We start from the raw sequence: 22,389 nt of genomic DNA on the forward strand, positions 1-22,389 counted from the left end.
CAGTCGAGTAAAATAATGGTACAATGATATCTTCAACTTGCTTAGTTTACTAGAGTACTTCAAAAGTTCATGAAAAATGGTATTGAACAGCAAGTTTATTTTTAGTGCAGTTATTTTTGAAAGCCATAGTCATTTTTTTTCTAAAAAATATTTGTTTATTTATTTGAAAATCATAGATACACAGAGAGGTAAAAACAGACAGAAGAAAGATTCTCCATCCTCTGGTACACTCCCTGCATGGCTGCAACAATTTGGAGTAGGTCAGGCTAAAGCCAGGAGCCAGGAGCTTCATTCAGGTCTCTCCCATGGGTGACAAGTGCCTAAACATCTGAGTCATCCTGTACTTAATCCAGGCGAATAGTAGGCAGCTGAATTAGAAGTGGAGCAGCGTGGACCAAGCTGGTTTCTAAATAGGATGCAGTTGTCACCATACTCATTATGTCACCACACTCACTGGTGCTAGAATCCATGATCTTTTAAAAAATGCTTGGAAAATGCATGTTACAGAAAAGCTATAGATGGATTTCAAATGACATTTACATTAAAACCAACTTATCTTTTTATTTTTTCAATGAATCTTTTAAAACGTCACCTCAGGTTTGTTATTTGTTGACTCTGCAATGCTGCTCATCAAGCCACCTGAAACATAGTGCTTAGAGCAATAGTCATTCATCCAATGCATTAATCTTCATGCTGGTAATGTAGAGTGGGTTCACAGGGCTTCTTCACAGGCCAGAGGTCAGCAGCAGGTGGATCTGCAGTTCTGCTTTGCATGGCTGACTTTCCCATATCTCTGGGACAGCTGAGCAGATTTGGCCTTGATCCACACAGTGGATCTCATGCTCCAGGTAGCCAGTCATGTGCTCATAGGGAGTGAGGCAGGCACATGTGCAAGCACAGTACCATTTCTACTGAGTTTCATTGACCAGAACAAGTGGGATGCCCACCTTTTAAGGGAAGGCACTATAAAGTCAGACTTTAAAGCAAGTCGGCACAGGATGGATAAATATTCCTGGCCATTTTGCAATCTCCCATACTCAGTAAACATTTTACTTGTGCCAGGAACAGCCCCCAAGAAGTTGAGATAAAGAAGGAGATTAGACACTTGTTTAATCAGTAGTCAGTTTGGGAATTCATGACCAATAGCAAGCTAGAAAGCTTATCCAATGCAGAATTACAGAGAGGAAGAGACGGAGCCCAAGAAAGCGAGTGTGAGGGCTGTTTTCCATCTGCTGCATCACCCGATGGCCACAATGTCCAGGGCCAGACCAAGCATAAGCCAGGTGTCTGGAGCCCCATCCAGGTCACCAGCATGGCTGGAAGGATCCAAATCTTTGGCCATATTGCACTGCTTTCTGAGGCACATTAACAGGGTGCTGAATCAAAAGTGGAGCAGGTAAAACCAGCACTCATACAGGATGCTGGTGTTGCAGGTGGTAGCTTAACCCACTGACATACAAGCTGATCCCTAACCAGACCATTTTTACTTGGCATATTTATGGTACATTCAATAGATACTAAAAGCTACTCTGAATATAATATCTGGCAGATTGGCCTAGACTTCAGAATGATCCTCAAATTAGAATCCACTGTCTTTGTTAGTAATCCAGCTAGGCAACAAATGAATGATTTAAGTCAGAAAATGGCAAGTCTGAAAAAGGTAAGAGTGCTGGTGGCTGACCTAGTAACAACGAGCTTATAACACAGTTCTATGTAAAAATAGCCCTAGTTATTCTTGGGAGAGTGATAAATATCACACACATAGAATGAGTGTGAAAAGAGTTGTTCTCCATTGCCCACAAGCCTATTAATACCTTTCACTCATGGCACCTCTTTAATTTTAGCACCTTAAAAGTGCTTTGCAACTATCATCTTCTAGATGTCTTAGGAAATGATAATTACAGATACATTTTGATCCCCTTTCACAAATTTTAGAATCTAAGAGTTACTAGGGATCTGTAAGGCTGCCCAAGTCATTTGCACCAATTTTTGTTGGTTGTCTGAAATCAAACTGGGACTGAAAAGTGGGGCTGCACTGCTTCTGCTACAGCTGTAACCTAGGGAAGATCATGGTTGTAAAAAAAAAAAGTGGAGAACATATTTGACTTTGGAAATCACTTTTTGCTATGGGCCGGACCCTAGTTCTTCACCCTTCCACTTGAAGTAACTTATAACTCCAGTGTGTGAAGCATCGTATGCATGTGCCAGGCAGTACCACTGATCCTTGTCAAGATCTCGGTAAGGATAGGTTCTAGAGGTTGAGTATCCCTTATCCAAAATGTCTGCAACCAGAAGTATTTCAAATTTGATTGTTTTTTCTTTTAGGGGCTTGGGTGGTACACATACACAGTGAGATATCTTAGGGCTGAGACCCAAGTCTAATGAAGAATTCATTTCTGTTTTGTATATACCTTATATACAAAGCCTCAAGGTACTTTAAACAATGATTTGAGTTAACTTGTGTTTTGACTATGACTAGTCCTGTGAAGATAGTGTGAAGTTTCCTGTGGTGGCATTGTGTTATGCTCAAAAAGGATTGTATTTTGGATCAGTTATTATTATTTGCATTTTCCAAGGGGAGAAAATTTGAAGCACTGAGTTACCTAACTTACCCCAGGTCACTGTAGGTCAGGGAGTTGAACTTGGGAAGTACTCTTTTAGTCCTTTGCTGTTCGGCCTCCTGTGTCCTACCATTCCATTGTAAACTTAAGGGGCTAGCTGGTGGCCAATCCCAGCTGGAAACACTGTCCAGGGCACTGGCCAGTCTACCATCTGTCCTTTTATCAGGCCATCCACAGGAAAAGCAACTGGACTGTGGAAGAGATACTGCAAACCCAAGGCATGCTTCCCGATTGATGAGATGGGGTTGAAACTATATATTTGGCCTCAGTATGGGAAGTAGTAGATGCCAAACATGGTGCCATGTCCTTAGATTACAGAGATAGGAAATACTTGGTTCCTATCCTTAAGGGAACACAGGTCTATACTGAGAGAAAAGCAGAAAGGAGAAATGATAACACCATTATGGTGGGAAACAATATAAATACTTTCTAATAAAAATTTCTGTTAAATGTTGACTTTGGCTTGAAGATAGTGGATTGAGGGCAAATACCTTCCAATATCCAACTAAACAAATAATAAAGAATTGAGTATACACAGGGTCAATAAAAATGGTAAAGCTGTTTAAAAAAAAAAAAAAGCCATGACGTTTTGAAAGCTGGTAAACAGATGGGCTGGTAAGAATAGACTTGGTCAACATGGAAAACCTGCAATACTCAGCAGTGGGCAGAACCATGAAAACTTTATTAGCACAACCAGTTCTTGGGGCTCAGAAATTGGTGGCACTAAATGAAGAGTGAAAATTGTACTTGAGGTGGAGGGGTCTGGATAAATGGCTCAATTGGCTAATCCTCTGCCTGCTAGCACCAGCGTCCCATATGGACACCAGTTTATGGCTCAGATGCTCCACTGCTTATGGCCTGGGAAAGCATTGGAGGATGGCACAAAGCCTTGGCACCCTGCACACACTTAGGAAACCCTAAACAAGCTCTTGGCTCCTGACTTCAGATTGGTTCGACCCCAACCATTGTGGCCATTTGGGGAGTAAACCAGTGTACGGAAGATCTTTCTGTCTCCTCTCTGTAAATCTGTCATTTCTGTAACAGTAAATAAATCTTTTTTTTTAAAAGGTGCTAAAGTTAGGATGCTTGGTTCAAAATCTGCTCAACAAGCAAGTAGAGCCACTCATTCCTCCCTCATACAACAAAGAGGCTCACACTTCTCAATTTCACATGGAAACTAGAAATGATAAAACACAGTCTTCAGAATGGGGTATTACTGGTGCAGATGGGAATAGAATACTTTATGTAAAGCCAGGAGAGTAACTCCAAAGATTAGGAGCTATTTATTACTGAGATATATCCCTAGTTTTCTTCTTTCAGTCAGTTCTTGGCATACTAGCAGTGGGGTCTTTATTTTGTTCTCTGGGTGCAGGATTGGTGAAGCTCCCTCTGGGCAAGTCAACCAACTCAAAAGAGATGCCATGAGACACAGTGACTTGGGTGCTCTCCAACAAAATGCAGAGCCTTGTCTTGGGTGATGGTGGCCACAGTGAACAAACCTTGCCCAAGTGCTCAGGACTTCTCTCAGTTCTGCAGTGTGCCTTCTGATAACCACCATTCCTTGCCCAAAGACACATGACATGAGACATGGAGCTCTCTTGCCACTTGAACATTCGGAGAAGACAGAAGCTTGCAGGAAAATGAGAAGTTACCAAAAAAAAATGTGGTGAATTCAGAGAGATAAGGAAATGCTTTAATAGTGGAACAAGAACCGGATGCTGTAAAAACAGAAACACTCTAAGAACACAGAGTTGTTAGAGAGTGGAGCTGCCATGAGAAAAGTGAGAAATTCATTAGAATGGGAGGAGATACCAAGGATGTTTATTCATTCAGGAAGTGTTTGTTGACCACTCTCAGTATGCCATAGCAGGCACCATTCCAGGAACACTTCAGTCAGAAACATTCAACGCTTGATAGTGTCATGATAATTTCAGACATTCCCTCATTGCTTTCTGTGTTTCTAAATCGTACCCATGAAGATGCATTTTAATAACTTGATTATTTATCTTGTTTCAAGATTCCCAAATTCTTAAAAAAGAAACAAACAAGCAGAGAGACTCCAATTTGCTGATTCAATCCCCAAATGCCCACAACATTTGAGACAATAGCTGGGACTCCTTCCGAGGTCTTCCAGATTACTTGCACCGTTGCCCTGGTATCCTGTTATCCACATTAGCAGGAAGCTGGAGTCAGGAGCCAGATCTAGGCATTCCAATGTGGAATACATATATCTTATCTCCTGGTTCTTAACACAATCACAATGGGGATTAGGTCTCAGCATGTGAATTTTGGGCAGATATCAACATTCAGCTCATAGTATAAATGAAAAAGTATTATTTAACAATAACAGGAGAGCAAACCTTATGGTATAGCTAGTTAAGCCACCACTCAGAATACCTACATGCCATGTTGGAGTTCCCAGTTTAAGTCTTTAGTTACTCTGTTTCTGATCAAGCTTCCTGCTGATGCACGTGGGACACAGTTAATGATGGCCGAGGTACCTGGGTCTCTGCAACCCACAAGGTAAAATTGGTGGAGTTAGGTTCCTGGTTTCAGTCTGGCCGAGCCTCAACTGTTGTGGGCATTTCAATTGGAGCATTGCTGTCTGCCTCTGTGTCTCTTTTTCAAAATAATGAGACGAAATAGGGTGAGTGGTGGGAACATACGGAAAGATGTTGGAAAGATGACAGGAGGCTGTAGAGAAGATGCTGTTGATGCTGTCTTGATGGAATCACAGGGCTTCCCCGGAGGAAGACCAGCTTTAGGGTGAGATCTTTTAGACAAAAAAGCAGGAGCTTCACAATGGGGAGAGAGGTGAGAGAAGAGGTGAACTAGGGGATCCTAGGTTTCTAGTTTATGCAAGAGGGATTCTCCTCTTATTAGCATTAGTAAAAATAATAACCTACCTCTTGAGGCACAGGACTTAACTGGCTCAAACCGCAGATAAGCTAACTCAAAGAATTGTTTGCCCCATAAGACTCTTCTCACGTATAAATTCTCCCCAGCCCATTTTCTGACTCATCTTTGGAACTCTTGGTAAGCAAGTGTGTTAGCCATTACACTGCCGGTTAAGATACCCGTATGGCCATATCAGAGTGCTTGGGTTCAGTGTCCCACCCTAGGTCCTTCTTCCAGCTTCATGTTGATGTAGACCCTGGGAGGCAATAGTGAGGGCTCACATGCCTGGGTCGTTGCCACCTACAAGGGAGACTTAGACCAAGTTCCCAGTTTTGGCTTCTTTTTCTTTCTCTCTCCCGCTTTCTTTTTCTCTCTCTGTTTTTACTCTTAAGTAAGCACAGTGGGATTTTAAAGCTCCTTCACTGAAAGATTTCATTTCTCATTGAGATTTCACTCTTCAAAAGAAGAAAACAGATTTATATATTTCTACGGGAAAGGCAGATTTATAGAAAGAGGGATGGAGAGAAACACTTCCATCCACTGGTTCACTCCCCAAATGGCCACAACAGCAGCAGCTTGCCTATCAGGAACCAGAAGATTCTTTCAGGTCTCCAGGTAGGTGTAGGATTTCAAGACTTCTTGGGCCATCCTCCACTGCTTCCCCAGGCCACAGGCAGGGAGCTAGATGAGAAGCAGAGCAGCTGGGCTATGAACCGGCACCCATATGGGATCGTGATGCTTGCAATGCAGAAGATTAGTCAATTGAGCCATTGTGCCAGGCCTGAGATTTCACTGAAAAATTTTTCACTGAAAGAAAAAAAGTTAACTATATTTTGTATTTCTGGCATCATCATTAATGATTTATTTTTACTGTGAGTTCGGCATATTTCCAAATGTGTATCATGTCTGTCTGTGGTTGATAATATGCACCTCTGAGTTGTTATTATTATTCCTATTTTACAAGTAAAGACACTAAGACACAGTAATTAATAATAGAGCTAATAAATGCCAGGGTCACTGCTACATTGATTTGTTTTTCTAATGCCCAAACCCTTTTTTCATTCCCATATAGCCTGCCATTTCTTCTCTATTATAATAGCAAGTACGAATGTTCTGAAGTTAAGACAGTTGACAAATTAAGAAATGAACCATAGCCAATTACTCTGTTTCCAGCTTGTTGTCTCTTGCCTTCCAAATTGCTTATTATGTTGATATGATTCTATGAGAAATACTCATCCTTTTCAGGAATTTAGAAGTATTTGTTATTCATTTTTGTCTGAGGAAACAGGCTAGTTTGTATTTATTTTGAGTTGTTTTTACGAGTCTGCCACATAATTAATATTAGAACTATGTTGTACTTTAAATGTTAAAATCCGTAAACATTGTTCCAGTTAAAAAAAAAAAAGTGCCCAGCAGAGAACTCAGTAACTAATGACTTGTTGAAACAAATATCATGTTGGAGGCTGTAAGTGTAAAAAAAATTGTGCTAGATACTCTGGGAGCTAAACAGGTGCAATTCTTGGACCTTGGGAAAATTTCAGTCTAGTAGAGTAGTTATTTATTATAAGTGCTTAATCAATCAATAAGTAAGTACATGACTGCAAACTTGTGTTAAATGCAATTAGAGTAAGGACAATGATTCTAAAGACAGTTTGTTAAAGAACTCAGAATTCTGCACAAGGTAGGTCTTCCCCAACACCTGTGGGTGCATTAGGAATGAATTAGTAAGAACTCTAGCTGATCAGCAGGCTCAGAAGACAGCAAAGACACTGATGCTTAAAGAAGCTGGGGCCAGACCACACAAGATTAGGCTGAGGCATTTTAGTGCAACCTGGGAACATTTGGGTGCCAATGTAAGAGTTTTCAGTGAGGATGGTGGAGCCATTTAGCTGATTTGTGGACAGTGGACTAGAAGGGTCTGATAGGAAGAGGGCAGATGCAGTGATTCATGCCCCAGAACTGTAGGAAGGTGTTACAATAGAGAAAAATGAAGAAGGTAAAATCGGGAGGATTGGGTGATGGGTTCCACAGGGAGCTAAAAATAACAGAAGTTATAGTTCAGGTATAGTAAGAACAGAGGATTCAGGCATACAAAGTGAGAGAACACTGGTTTGTAAAGGGTGAAAAGATGTCCTGAATTCTATTTTAGACAAGTTAGAGATAATACTTTTGAGCCATTCAAGTGAAAAGTGACAAGTAAGCTTTTGGATATATGAGTCTGAATCTGAAAGTATAAAATAAGAGGTGGCCTAAGGCTGAACCTTGAGGAACTTTGAAAACTAGCATTCAGCTAGGGGGAGATAAGCCTGTCAGGGAGACTGATTCTAGCCAGAGAGGTAGGGGAAAGCCTGGGAATCCCAGAAGCCCAAAGAAATATGATATGTCAAGGAAATGGCAGCTCATCATGAGATAAGGAGTCAGCTGTAGACAGGTTTTCTTTTTCTGTATTTTGTTGTGTTGTCTTTTTAAAATGGAGAGTGGAACATGCTTCCACCTAAACAAGAAATCTCACTGAGCAGGAGAGATTGAGAAAGGGGCCAGTGAAAAGAGAGCTACTTGAGATGTTCAGGATAACAGCATTATGGAAAAAAAAAGAAAAACACCTTCCAAGGCACCTATAGCTGCCCTTTGGAACACCTTCAGTGCAGTGCAGAGCTGGGATTTTGAAAGAACACGGCTTTGTATAACTACCTCCAGTAAAACAGAACTCAACTTGACTTGTGATATTTTTCTAGGAGCTGGTGAGGACGTAGAAAGTCCAGAGGTGACAGCATCTCGACCATCGCTAAAGGTACCCATCACGAGTGCTGCTCCCAAAGTGGAAACCACAACACTGAAGATACAAAACAAGATGCCTGCTCAGACAAAGGTGTGTTCTTGCTTGTATTGTGTTATCAAGGAATCGTAAATACTTTTTCTCTCTCTCTCCTTTTCTCTTTTATTATATGACAGCGTTTTTTCTTTAAAAGGTCTCATTTAAAATTATGAAGGGGCCAAAGATTTTTTTAAAAGATTTATTTATTTTTATTACAAAGTGAGATATACAAAGAGGGAGGGAGAGACAGAGAGGAAGATCTTCCATCAGATGATTCACTCCCTAAGTGAGCGCAACAGCCGGTGCTACGCCGATCCGAAGCCAGGATCCAGGAACTTCTTCCAGTTCTCCCACGTGGGTGCAGGGTCTCAAAGCTTTGGGCCATCCTCGACTGCCTTCCCAGGCCACAAGCAGGGAGCTGGATGGGAAGTGGAGCTGCCGGGATTAGAACCGGCACCCATATGGGATCCTGGAGTGTTCAAGGCGAGGACTTTAGCCACTAGGTCACCGCCGGGCTCCAAAGATTTATTTTTGATTAATTTTATTTATTTGGCATTCATAGTAACAGAGTGAGGTGAAAAGACAGAGATCTTCTGTCTGCTGGTTCACTACCGCAGATGACCGAATTGGCCAGCTGGGGCTGAGCCAGGCAAAAATCAGGAACCTGGAACTCCGTCTGGGTTTCCCACATGGGTGGCAGAAGCCCAGGTACTTGGGTCATCTTCTACTGCCTTCCCAGACTCAGAAATGATAAAGCCAGGATTCAAAATGGTGCTCCATTGTTAAATCTAGCAATGCAGGTGGTAGCTTAATTTGCTGTACCACAATACTGCCCCAAATAGTATGAAAATCTTTCTAAAAAATGGAATGAAAAATAATTTTGGTGCAAAATATTTTGACTTATATATAGTATTTATAATACACATTTTTCATATTTTTCATAAACTCTTTTGAAAGGCAGAGGGGTGGGGTTGGGATGAAGAGAGAGGGTGAGAGAAAGATCCTCCATCTGCTGTCACTCCTCAGATGACCGCCATGGCTAGAGCTGGGCCAGGCAAACACAGGATCAGTACAACAGTCAGGACTGAAAGTGGCACTCCTTCGCAATGCTGACATTGCAGATGGTGGGTTCACTTGCTGTACAAAAACATGGGCCCTTTGCATGAACTTTCTGAATGTTCCCTGTATACGTGGATTTCAAACATTTTTTGCCCAAAATAAATTTGTCTTTTAATTCCATTTTTTGTGAATTTTGTGAACTACCATCATATCATTGTGACTTTTTCTTTATTCCTTATGATCATTTTGGCATTTGTCTACTTAACTGTTTTTACCACCCATGTCTAATTTATATACAAATAATTTTCACACGGCATTCTTTTTTTTTTTTTAAGATTTATTTTTTATTGGAAAGGCAGATATAGAGAAAGGAAAAGAGACAGAGAAGAAGATCTTCTATCCTATGATTCATTCCCCAAGTGGCCACAACAGCCAGAGCTGAACCAATCTGAAGCCAGAAGCTAGGAGCTGCTTCTGGTTCTCCCACACAGTTGCAGGGTCCCAAGAAGGCCTTGGGCCGTCCTCAACTGCTTTCCCAGGTTCCAAGCTGGGAGCTGGATGGGAAGCAGGGCTGCCAGGATTAGAACCAGAGCCCATATGTGATACGGTGCATGCAAGTTGAGGACTTTAACCACTAGACTACCGTGCCAGGCCCCAGCATTCCTTCTTAAGTTGACTTGGCTTAAGTTTTCTTTATGTTCCAGAGAATGCTCTTAATTAAACCATTGTAAACTTAACATAAGCTGAGATGGGCAAGAGAATGAATGATACATTCATTCATTCATTCATTCACTGCATACCTTGACTATACATCTTGTCACGTTTTCAATAAACCATTTCTCAAAGTCTCCCTGGGCACTCATCAGTAGTTTGGAAAGTTGGACCTCTTACGATAATGATGAACCCAGGCACACCTGTATGTATTCACTTTGAGACCTAACTCATTTAGAATGAGGTCTTTGGTCTTAAGGCAGATCAAACGTGCCTAGCAAATTCTAGCTGAATTCATGATTTTGGTTCACTAGTGCTATATTGCCATTTGCTGACCATTTGTTAATAGATTGGCTATTGGAACATATGTAATAAAATCTGGAGAAGGCCTAAGTTCTTCATCATGGATCCAGTCAACTTTCTTAGTTTCTGAGCCATTCCTATGGGTCATTAAGAAGATTAAATACAAGTGCTTATAGCATGGCACTGGAGACCTGGTAAGCATTGTGTAAACACTGAGTTTGGTGGAGCAGAAAAGGCCAATCCAATACACCAAATGAACATGTGTGGTAACTGCAGTGGTGGAGTTTGCATGCTGCTTCTGAAAACTTACAAACCCAAATGTGTTGGAGCTTTTCTGTTTAGAAAGGAGATGCTGCCAAGCTTTAGCAGCAGGCAGGATATGGAAGGCTGTTTTGTTAGTGAGAGGCTCCCTGGAGCAAGCAGCACCCCTCTGCAGGCAGGTTCACATGTGGGTCTTTCCTACCCTTCGCAGAAACCTCCTCGTCCTCAGTGCCCCTGTGCATGTGACCATTATGGTGAATGACACAGCCTGATGGGCTTGTGCTGATGTGAAGCAGCCAGGGGGCAGCCCTGTCCAGACTGGTGTACTTTGTCGGAAGAGTCGATCCATGTTAGTAGCAAACTGCCTGCAGGGAAAGGAAGACCCGTGGAGAACCCAGGTAGACATTCCTAGCTGGAGTGATGGCTGCAGGCCTGGATGCTGCTCCCTCAGTGTCTAAATTGAAAGAAGGGAGAAGCAGAGAAATGAGAAGTAGCAAGTGCAATTAGTAGTCAGGAATGCTCGTTGAAAGATGCATTTCTATTTGTTTGTTTATTTTTACCACATTTTTTTTTTTTGGCTGCTGTTCATGATGACATCTCTTGATGTTAGCAACCATTAGAACTCATCACTGGCGGAAAAACACTCTGCTGTGTGGATTGTGGCTTTTAGTGACAGGCTTGTGTTCTAAGCAAATCGAGTTTGATATAGAGTACTGAGGGTTTGTTGACAACAGTGAATTGAAAATGTATTTAAGCTTTTAAAAATCAACCTTAAGATAGTAATTGCATCAGATCAAGATGGAGAATAATAGGCATTTGGCAGATGAATTTAGAAATGGGCAATTCCAAAGCATCTTAATATATTTCTATGCTTACTACTGTTGTGTTCATGTAGTAATGAAAATTTATCTATTAATGATAGATTATATATCTGTACTTTTATTATGTTTCAAATATTGTTCTAGTCCCTAATTATGATGGCATTAATAATAAATAACAGTAGTGATTCCATTTTCCATTTTATAGCTGTATGATATGGCTGAATTCAACATTACTTCTAGGATAGCATTAGTATAGATTTTGCTGTTGAATGAGTCTCTCAGTGACATTAATGCCAGTATTATAGCTCTTCTTTCTAGTTTGTAGTACATTTCTGTGACTAAAATATAAATAGTTATTGGTTGAAGTAGATCATCATCTGTCATCTTTTACTTCCAGCCCATGACCATGACATCCAAAGAGTCAGACATGGACATGGCGATCTTTTCATCAGCTTCATGTAGTTGTTTGTGCTACCTTGGTATAATTTTATTGGGCACATGTATACAAAAGTAAGGTTTGTTCCAACTAGTTCTGTGCTGTAGAATAATTTCCTCTTAGTCAAACTTCTGTTCCCATACTATAAAACTTCTCAAATTAAAAAGATGGCTATTTCACCCAGGGCTCCTTGAAGCTCGTGGACTCTGGACCATTCCTTCACAGGCAGCGTGACTCTAGTGAGCCTTGTATCCTCATGACCTCGGATCCCTGGGGTGCAGGCTTAGTTTTACTTCCTAGTGAGTCAAATGGATCATTTCTCTTAAATGACTTTAGGAACTCAAAAGCTCTGAGGTAATGTGATTTGTCATAATAATGGGTCAAAGCTGACATGGATAAATTAGACTCAGTCTCTAAAATAAGCATGCTTTAGAAAGTTCATGGGAGATGGGACTTGAAGTTTGTTTCTGGAGAAGAAATACTTTTTTGAGATTCATACACGTATTTTCAAAAAAAAATTTAATTGTAAGATAAAGAGAGAGATACATAGATCTCCCATCTTTTGTTTTACTCTCCACAAATGTTGCAGCAGCCAAGCTGGTTAGGCTAGGTTAGGCTAAGGTCATTCTGGGTGGCCTAAGTCGGTGTAAAGACCCAACTGCATGAAGTGTTATCAGTTATCTGGTGTACAATAGTAGGAAGCTAGAATCGGGAGTGGAGCCCAGTCCCTAAACCAAGACACTCCAATAACGTGTGAGAATCCCAAGTGTGTCTTCACCTTTCCCAGGTTTTTTGGTGATATGCATTTTCCATGAAATTTTTGTTATATTGCAGCGGCTATTTATGTCCATCTCATTTCCCACTAGAATTTGTGTACTCCTCTTCGTTTCCAATCCTGAATGTCCATCTATTTTTCTCTTCCTTTTCATAACCTCTACCAGCAAAAAATAACTAGCAAGCAGAAAAATGGGTCTCTAGGTAAGAATGCATGTAACCTATTCTCTAGTTCAGTGGAAGATGGTCCAAGTGCTTGGGCCCCAGCTACCCGTGCAGAAGACCTGGAAGAAATTTATGGGTAATGGATTCAGCTTAGCTCAGTTCTGGCCATTGAGGCCATCTAGAAAGTGAATCAATGGATGGAAGAACCACCTCTCTTGGTCTCTCACCTTTTCTGTCTCTCATTCTCTCTATAACTGTGACTCTCAGATAAATGAATAAATCTTTTAAAAAGATAAAAGATGCTTGTGGCCTGGGAAAGCAGTCGAGGACGGCCCAATACCTTGGGACCCTGTACCCATGTGGGAGACCTGGAAGAGGTTCCTGGTTCCCAGCTTCGGATCGGCGCAGCACTGGCCGTTGTGCTCACTTGGGAGTGAATCATCGGATGGAAGATCTTCCTCTCTGTCTCTCCTCCTCTCTGTATATCTGACTTTGTAATAAAAATGAATAAATCTTTTTTAAAAAAAAGAGAGAAAAGAATCAGCTTTTGCAAATAAGAAGTAATAGAGGTGCCCTCGCTGAATTTTCTACTGGGGAGCAAATGGTGGGCCTAGGTGAAGATTGGATGCTATCCAGCATGTAAAATTCTTGGGCCATTATAGAAACAGAAATGATGTGATAAAGAAATGAGCAAAGCTGTAGAAATGATACTCCAAGGCAGGAACTTAACTTTAAAGAGAGTGGAGATTCTTTTAAACTGACATGGGAAATACACAATATGAAATATGTTGGAACAGTTAGTTCCCTACCCCCTATATGATCCCAATAATGGAAATATAAGAGAGCTGATCTGATTTGGTGGGAAATTACTCTATAAACTGACAAACAGTGTGAAAAGAGGTACAACTGAGGGTAAATGTCTTGTAGGCTGCTGGCCAGATGGAAATAAATGCTGACTAAAGTTGAGGCTGCAAGATAGTAAGGTAGACCTTGCATTGTGGAACTTCCAGTAACTTGAAAGTGCCCTTCATTGGGCAGATGAGGTAACTGAAGGATGGAAAAGCAGAATGAATTGGTTAGGGTCTCAAAGGAGCTACTTGAAGAATCCAGGTCACCTGAAGTTCTCATCCAGATTTCACTGAAGGTTCAAGACTAAGTAGGTAAAACCTTTTCAGAGTAAGACTGTGGGGACCTCTGCAGGAGTTCTCAATGCATTGCTGTAGGTAGCAAAAACATGAAGGCGCCAGGAAAACTAGCACCCTGTTGTTGGGCTAGAGCAGCCTGAGGGAACTGGTGGAGAAATCAAGAGAGCAGTGAGAGTGTAGAGATCACAGGAAGCATCAACCAAAACACCTGAACATATCCTTGGCATTATGATAAAAAATCATTGAGTGTCCATCTTGACAGTTGGTGTGATGGGTGTCATGCAGATCCATGACTCCTGAGTTCACCGTGGGACTCACACATTGGTGTAGACATTGTATGAATTGTCTATAGATATGACTTCCTAAACCCGAGGTCAGGAGAAAGAGGGCTTTGGAGTCCTTCTGTTATCATTTCTTTCCAGCATATGCTTAGAAGATGATGTCACGTTTCCCTTTCCCTCATCCCAGACACCTGAGGAAATCGATAAGGAGAAGGTTCATCTCTCGGACTCAGAAAGGAAAATGGACCCTGCTGAAGAAGACACAAACGTATATACCGAGAAGCACTCGGACAACCTGTTCAAACGAACAGAAGTCCTTGCAGGTGAGCAGTTGGCGGTGCTCTGGTAGGAAGGATTTCTAAATGGTATTAGGAAAGCGATGGTGGGGTCCTTTGATCTGTTGTGAGAAACTAGGCAAGCATCCTTTTTGTTTTCTACCAGCAAGCTCAGTCATGAGTAGGAAAACAGAGCATCGTGATTTCAAAATGAACTTAAGAAAAAGATGAAGATGTTCGGAGTGGAGGACAGAGTCAGGAGCAGTTCACTACCCACATTATTAAGACTGTGTCTTTAAATGAAACTTACATTGTGGAAGAGCAAAGAGTTGACTTGCAAGATTTAGCAATACCTAATCCTTGGAAAATCAAAACCCAGACTAGAAAGATAGTTGCATGCTTGTTTTACCTTTACTATTAAAATTTTTTAAGTCAATGATATCATACATTGTGTTTTCACAAGAAAAGCATTGGACAATGAGAATGTGAAATGTGAGGACTGAAAAGATGAAAGCATTTTAAGTATGGGATTAGTTGAGGTCACAACTGGATTTTTCTCATTGGGTGATATTAATACTAATCAAAGAAAGCATTGTACCTTCTTGAGAAATGTCAGATTTGCATAATTACCTGGTTGCTTTATTGAATCCATCCATTTTTTCTTAAGTTTAGGTTTTCAAATTAGGCCTTTTATAAAAATGTAAATAGATTGGGTTTGACAAAGCCACATTCTGCAGCCCTTGAATCTCTGCTGAAAACAATCTTTCTTTTGGTTTGTTCCAGCTGTCATTGCCGGGGGAGTTATCGGCTTTCTGTTTGCAATTTTCCTTATCCTGCTGCTGGTGTATCGCATGAGAAAGAAGGATGAAGGCAGCTATGACCTTGGAGAACGCAAACCATCCAGTGCTGCTTATCAGAAGGCACCTACTAAGGAGTTTTATGCATAAAACTCCCACTTAGTGTCTCTATTTGTGAGATCACTGAACTTTTCAAAATAAAGCTTTTGCATAGAGTAATGAAGATCTTTGGTTTTTGTTTTGTTTTGTTTGTTTTTGTTATTTTTGTTTCTCCATTAAAGGGCCAGTCTGGCACTTTAATGATAAAATCCCATTGTATTTAAAACTTTTCATGTATTTCTTTAGAACAACATAAAATTAAAATTTAACATCTGCAGTGTTCTGTGAATAGCAGTGGCAAAATATTATGTTATAAAAACCCTTAATGTTCATGGAATTGGTTTAAACTTTTATGTGCAAATATGAAAGGATTGTTTTTATACTACAGTTTGAAGATGAGAACTGTTTTGTTTGTGTCAGCATGTCTCGGCTTGACCTAACCAAGTTGGTCTTATTTTGTTAATTTATCTGTTGTCCTCCTCTTTTTCCTCTGCCCTGCCCTCTCTCCCCTTAAAACCAAAATCAAATCCTATGCCTTTTGTAGCTGTCATGGTGCAATTTGTCCCTGGAAATTGCAGATAATGGTAATTTAGTGTATATGTGATTTTTCAAATATGTAAACTTTAACTTCAACTTTATGTAAATTTTTCAGTGTCAGAATGTCCATTTTACACTTGCTTTATGTTTCATTACCTATAGCTTCAGGCAGATTTGCAAGAGCGAGCTAATGTGTAAAATTGGACTATTACTACCAAAACTGTTTAGTCTTATCTCTCCAAACAGATCTTCTTTGGGGAGGATCGGATGCGAGTTACTGAGCAAATCCAAAGATGCTAACAGTATTTTGAGAAGTTGCTGCAGATTTCCTTGGCCACTGTATTTGTTAATTTCTTGTAATTCGATGGTACGAGTAGGGTTTAATGAAAAATCAGCCTTTATTCTTAAAAATGCTTTTAAGTTGTAAACATCTTTTTAAGCCTTTGAAGTGCCTATGATTCTATGTAACTTGTCACAGACTGGTGTTAAATGAGTATATATAACAGTTTAAAAACGAAGTTGGTATTTTATAAGCACAGACAATTCTAAATGGTAACTTTTGTAGTCTTATGAATAGACAAAAATTGTAATTTGGGAACATAAAAACTACTGAATAAATCATGTGGCCTAATATTGAAAATGTCACTGTTATAAATTTTGTACATTTTCGATCAAATGTACATTTTCCCCATTGCTAATGAATGTCTGTTCTGCTCTCAAGAACAATGTGGGTTTGATTTCTTAAGTGTTCCATGGTGGCTATAAAATCAAAACCAAAGAGCCCATCCACGAGGCTGTCTGTTCCCAGATTTCGCTTCTGGACTGGTCAGAGGAAATCTGAGTGTTAGCAGCCTGTGTGTGCTTGGGTGCAGATAGTGCAAGGCTGCCAGGGAATCCTGACGTTTGCAACCTTTGTAGGATAGCTGATGGCAATGTTGAGATAGATGCCTGCTTTTGCAAACAGCATTTAAGAACATAAATTCCAAAGATTTGAAGAAGTCATTCTGGAAGCCTATCTATGGCTTAAGTCTTGCAGATTGATTACCTTTGAGCCCGTGTTCCAAATCTCTCCTGAAGCTTAACTGAAGGACTAAGAGATGGCACACCACAGCTCACATGGTGGAGAATAAGGAGTTTCTGTGTCTTCCATGAGAGCCTTGCTCCATAGGATGGACGTTAATGGGCAGTGGTGCCTGAGCAGGAGAGGTGGTAAAGGTGTAAGGGTACCTTGGCTAGGCACTTACCTGTATTGAACAGTTTCATTTGCTGTTTTACCATTAATTTTATTTTCAATTATGAACCGCTGAAATAGGGAGGTGACAGCAAAAGCAGCAACTTTTCCAACGTGTTTACTTTGTATAAAATTTGACCACTTCATTAAGAGAACATTCCCTGGAATTGCCCCAGAACTCACTTTATTTTTTTTCTTAAAGCAACACTTGGAACGGTGTTTCCTTAAATCCTGAATGGCCTTAAATCTTAGACTTTCATCCCTCTCCTACAGAATCGATTCACTTTATTTGGAGTGACTTAAAAAGCTGCAGAATCCTCAATTGCAGAGGTTGAGAAGAATGTGGTGGGTACACCTCTTTCTGTGCAAGGCAAAGTGAAATTCAATTCATAGAATAACAACTGCTTGGAGTATCCATGCCAGGAAAAGAAAAGTTCTGGCAAATATTTTGTCACTGCTGTAAAGCAAAATATTTGTTAAAGTGCCAAAATAAAGTCTGTCATGCCGAAAGTAAATCATTATATAGACTGACATCCAGTTTTCTTCAACTGTATGTTCTCTGCTTAGTTTATTTTGATTTTAAAGATGCAGTAAATAATTCTATAAAAAGTGTTAGTTATGATGACTGAGTTCAGGAAAATTTTGGTAAAATATAAATATTAAAGTCAATGTGAAAAAATGTTCCGTTTCCTTATCCACATGTAAATGGTTTTCCCTTGTGTGCATATGGTTTTGTGCTTGAGGGCTTTTCAAAACTCCCATTGTGGCAGGGAAATAAGATGGCCTTGTATATTTTAAAAATTGTTTTGTGCAGGTGCCTAGTAGTTGAATTTTGAATTACAACTTGCTTAATGAATTTAGGAAGAACACAATTGTAGAACTTGGCACCAATTAATGTTCAGAGTTATTCATTTTACATCAAATGTTTAGAGAATTAAGACTTTGGCAGTACATTTTTGGCAAATGAGCTAAAGTTCCCTAGTTGAGTATATACATGGGCACATCAAAAAGCTAATGGAATTCATAGATAAGGTGTTTTTGTTGTTGCTGTTGTTTGGTGAAAAAAGCTCTTTGAAACCTATGTACATGATGTTGTCTTGAAAAAACTAGTATGTCGTGGAGGGTTTGGTTCCTTCAAGAACAGACATAATAATGACTTTATAGTTTTGGGGAACTAATTTCTTCAACATCTTAAGCATTTTGAAATGTTGAGAAAACTTTTCAAGTGGGGAGCAAAAATCTAAAAAGCTAAAAATACCATAAGCCTAATTTTATAAATGGTAGCTTCTTTAAAAGACTTCTTACAAAATGGAGTGGTGGAACAATACACTTTTAAATGTTTGCTGCAAGAAAGCAATGGTTGATGATTTATGCCACAGAGCCACCGATGTGAGCTTCCAGGATCTGAGCTTCTGGCACACAACAGTGAGATCTAATTAAGCCAAGAGACGAAGAGTAGTCTACATTGAGTGACCACTGAGGTTCTTTTCAGTGTTGATATTTTATGTCAGTAATGAAATTGGGGATTTGGTGTTTCTGGATAATTAGGATCAGCCTGTGTGGAAACTTTAAAATGGATAGGACAGTGTCTACGTCTTAGCATCAACATAAATTCTGTCTCCTCTCTGGATGATGTCGCACTTGGGATTTATGTTTCTAAGATTTCCTTTCTTTTTGTGGGTCAGCTGTTTTCTGGTCTCACAGTGTAGCTTTGTCTAACCGAGGAATTGCAGTGGCTGTGATGGGAGCCACTTGGTTTCCTATGAGTAACTGGGAGGGGTAACCCAAGTGGTCCATCTGACCCACAAATAGCAGAGTAAAACTTTAGACTTTGGGGATTCAGATTTGCTGAGCACAAGATTCATCATCTGATTCTGCTAGCAAACAAGCATTCAAGCCACAAATGTTTGCATATGCACATCAGAAGTTCAACAAATATTTGTCTAGTGATTATGGCTGGTCACTCTTCAAGAAGCTGGGATTTAGTGGTGAATCTATAAACAAAGACCCTGGTGGCATTCAGTTTTCATAGACTTAGGGAGAGGGGTGCGTGATGGAAACAAAATAAATGACACTAGCAAGTAGAAATTTTCAGATGGTGGTGATTGCTATGGGTAGATGTAATCCTGGCTCGTGTAAGGAGCGGAAGGCCTGTCACAGCCCAGATGGGCCAGGTGTGCCGTGCTGACAAGCTTAACATTTCAGTAAGTTAAAGCTGCAAAGACTGTTTTCTTGCTCTCACTCTCTCCATGGGGCCGGAGGCCAATGAAATAACCATTTCCTGGAACATGTGAGTTGTGGAAGCAGAGGGTCTGAAGCACACAGCGGTTTTTAAAGTTTTCTTCCATCAGCGGTGAATGTCACATCCTCCTACAGTTGGTTAGGAGAAATAGAGCCATGCTGAAGACCCAGATTGCCACATAGTACAACCCTACTTGCGTGCCGAAGGAGAGAACCAGGATATTTGTGAACAAGCCTGATGCAAAACTTGGTGCAGAGCCAGTTGTGCTAAAATCAGGACACATACACACATTGTAGGCTGCTGGAAGGCCCTAAGGGGACAGGATAAGCTGTGCATGTTTGAGGAGCAGGGAAAAGACTGTGGCTAGTGATTGGGGGAAATGGGTTAAAATGCAGAATCATGATCTAACTGGTCTTCATTCTTCAATTTTGGTCCTTTGCCCTTTGACTTTACAAAGATACTAGATTAAGGACAGGTACTGTGTCATGGCAAGTTAAGATTCTGCTTGAGAAGCCTGCATTCCATATTGGAGTAATGATTTGAGTTTCAGCTACTCCACTTCTGATCCAACTTTTTGCTAATGTACCTGTGAAGTACTGGGTAATAGCTCAACACTTGAGTTCCTGCCATACCATGGGAGACCTGGATGGAGTTCCTGGTTTTTCAGCCTAGCCAGTGTCTGTATTTAGGAAGCAAACCAGTTTGTGTCTTTCTCTCTTCCTCCCTCCGTGTGTGTGTGTGTGTGTGTGTGTGTGTGTGTGTGTGTGTGTGTGTGTGTGTGTTTGGTCACTTGGCCTTTCAGACTAATACCTTTTTTCAAAAAAAGAAGCTATAGTGATCAATCTTATTAAGATATTAATTAGTATATGTTGCTCCCATCAGTGGCTTCCCTAGCACTTAGGACTTTTTTTTTTTTTTTTCGAAAGTCAGATATACCAAGAGGAGAGATTGAGAGGAAGATCTTTCATCTGATGATTCACTCCCCAAGTAGCAATAATGGCCGGAACTGAGCCAATCTGAAACTGGGAGCCAGGGGCTTCTTCTGGGTCTCCCATGTGGGTGCAGGGTCCCAAGACTTTGGACCATCCTCAACTGCTTTCCCAGGCCAAAAGCAGGGAGCTGGATGTTAAGCGGAGCTGGCAGGATATGAACTGGCGCCCATATGGAATCCCTGGCACATGCAAGGTGAGGCCTTGGTTACCATGCCAGTCCCAAAAGTGCTGCTTCTTATCCTTGCCCTCAAGTTCTACAAGAATTATCCTCTGACACAGTTATGATATCAAGGCCAGTTAGGTCCTTTTAGGAATCTATGGCAGAAATTATGGTGTTTTGTCCTAAAGTTGTCACAGTAAAGATGGATGGGAACTATTGAGGGAGGTAGGATCAACAGGTTTTGTGAAGGGATTGGAATGAGAAAAGAGTCAAGATGGCATCCACATGTTTGGCTGTTTGGGACATAACTCAACCAAAATGGGTTGGCTTTTGAATCAAAAGTTTATTTTGGCTCATGTTATATTAGAAAGGACTATTTGATATGCAAGTGGAAATGACAGGTCAACAATTAAATGTAAGAAATTGGAACTCAAATATGAGACCTGAAAGTAGTTTAGAAGCAGTATCCACTATTGGCCTCTTAGCTGTGATTCATTTCCTGCTCTGCTATGTGTGGGTTGAGGGAACGAGGGTTGGAAGAAGGAAGCATGGAGGGCACAAGGTCAACCCATATAAACTATATTTCTCAAGCTTCCTTGTCAAGAGACTTCTGGAAGGCTATGGGCAAGAAAGCGGGGGAAGCCAGAGATATTTTCCCCCTCTCTGCTATAGACGCCGTTAATGCATCTCCTATGCGATGAATTCCTCCTACTTAGCCCTTTTTGCATGGTCCCAGATCCCACTGTTCCTAAACCTTCATCACCCCACGTTTGCTCTCCATCCAGCCTCTTGCTGCTCCTGCTACTGCTGCTTTTCTGTAGGACAGCAAAGTCTCTCCATTTTGCCCTTACAGCTTTTTTTTTTTTAGCACATTTGCAACTGACTCAAGTGTTAACTTCTCTGCATTGTATTATATGATTTAGGTCCTGTTTTTCTTCCTGACCCCTGACTGATGGATGGCACAAGCATACATGACATGTAGATACTAATGACACTAGATGAGAGTATTGGTGACCAACTAGACAGGAAAAGAGGGTGGCCCTGGACCACCTTTAGCAAAGTCTAACTACCTTTGTAGATGAACCATTACCAGAATTGATGCTCTAGCACTGCTTTGCCACTTGGGCAGATTCTTAACAAACTGATAATATCTTAAGTTGAAAGAGGAGTAAAATCCCCGCTGTATCATATAGAACACACATTGGGAAGAAAATTAGTATGTTCAGCAGACCTTTCTTCCTGGTCATTAATAACATAAGATATGAACTATTTAAAAAATAGAACAGAACAAGGGGTCAATGAATAAGAACTATATGGATAGCCAGGAAATATCTGTGTGTATAATGGGAATACGTGAGTAAGGAAATAAGCAGTAGCTCTTTTGCTGGTATCCTTGTCCTAAGGCCATGTAAAGCAGGAGTTCTGCCTCTTTAATTACATTCTGCTTAGGTAAATTCCAGAGTAAGCTTGAATTTCCTGTCAAGAGCAATTGGAAAGGCTGTAAAGATGGTAAAAATGAACATGACTTGGCTCTTTGCCAGATGTAGAATTTAGGGATCATGAGACATTTCCTTTGCTGATACCCCCACATCATAAGCTTTTTTTTAAAGTGTATGTACTTTATTTTTCACTTAGCTCTTTACAACCCATGTAAAGGAAGTTCCCGTGTAACATCTACTACACTGACTTGTAGGAATTCAAGAAAGCAATGAGGGCGATGCACTTGGTGGTAGAAGTCTTCAACATAGAAGAATTCATTCATTCAT

At 40.5% G+C, this 22,389-nt stretch overlaps 1 protein-coding gene across 1 annotated transcript in view; it reads left to right on the forward strand.

The window, feature by feature from the left end:
• SDC2 (syndecan 2) overlaps window positions 1-17,732 on the forward strand; it is a 112,736-nt gene extending 95,004 nt beyond the window's left edge. Inside the window, exons 3-5 of the mRNA XM_040972618.1 lie at window positions 8,255-8,388; window positions 14,478-14,613; window positions 15,349-17,732. Of these exons, the coding sequence (XP_040828552.1) occupies window positions 8,255-8,388; window positions 14,478-14,613; window positions 15,349-15,512 (434 nt within the window). The 3' untranslated portion in view covers window positions 15,513-17,732. The remainder of the gene's footprint in view (window positions 1-8,254; window positions 8,389-14,477; window positions 14,614-15,348) is intronic.
• Window positions 17,733-22,389: the final 4,657 nt, after the last annotated feature.

The sequence above is a fragment of the Ochotona curzoniae genome, unplaced genomic scaffold (genome assembly GCF_017591425.1).
Source record: "Ochotona curzoniae isolate NIBS_2020 unplaced genomic scaffold, NIBS_Ocur_1.0 contig_2318, whole genome shotgun sequence".
Classification (NCBI taxonomy): domain Eukaryota; kingdom Metazoa; phylum Chordata; class Mammalia; order Lagomorpha; family Ochotonidae; genus Ochotona; species Ochotona curzoniae.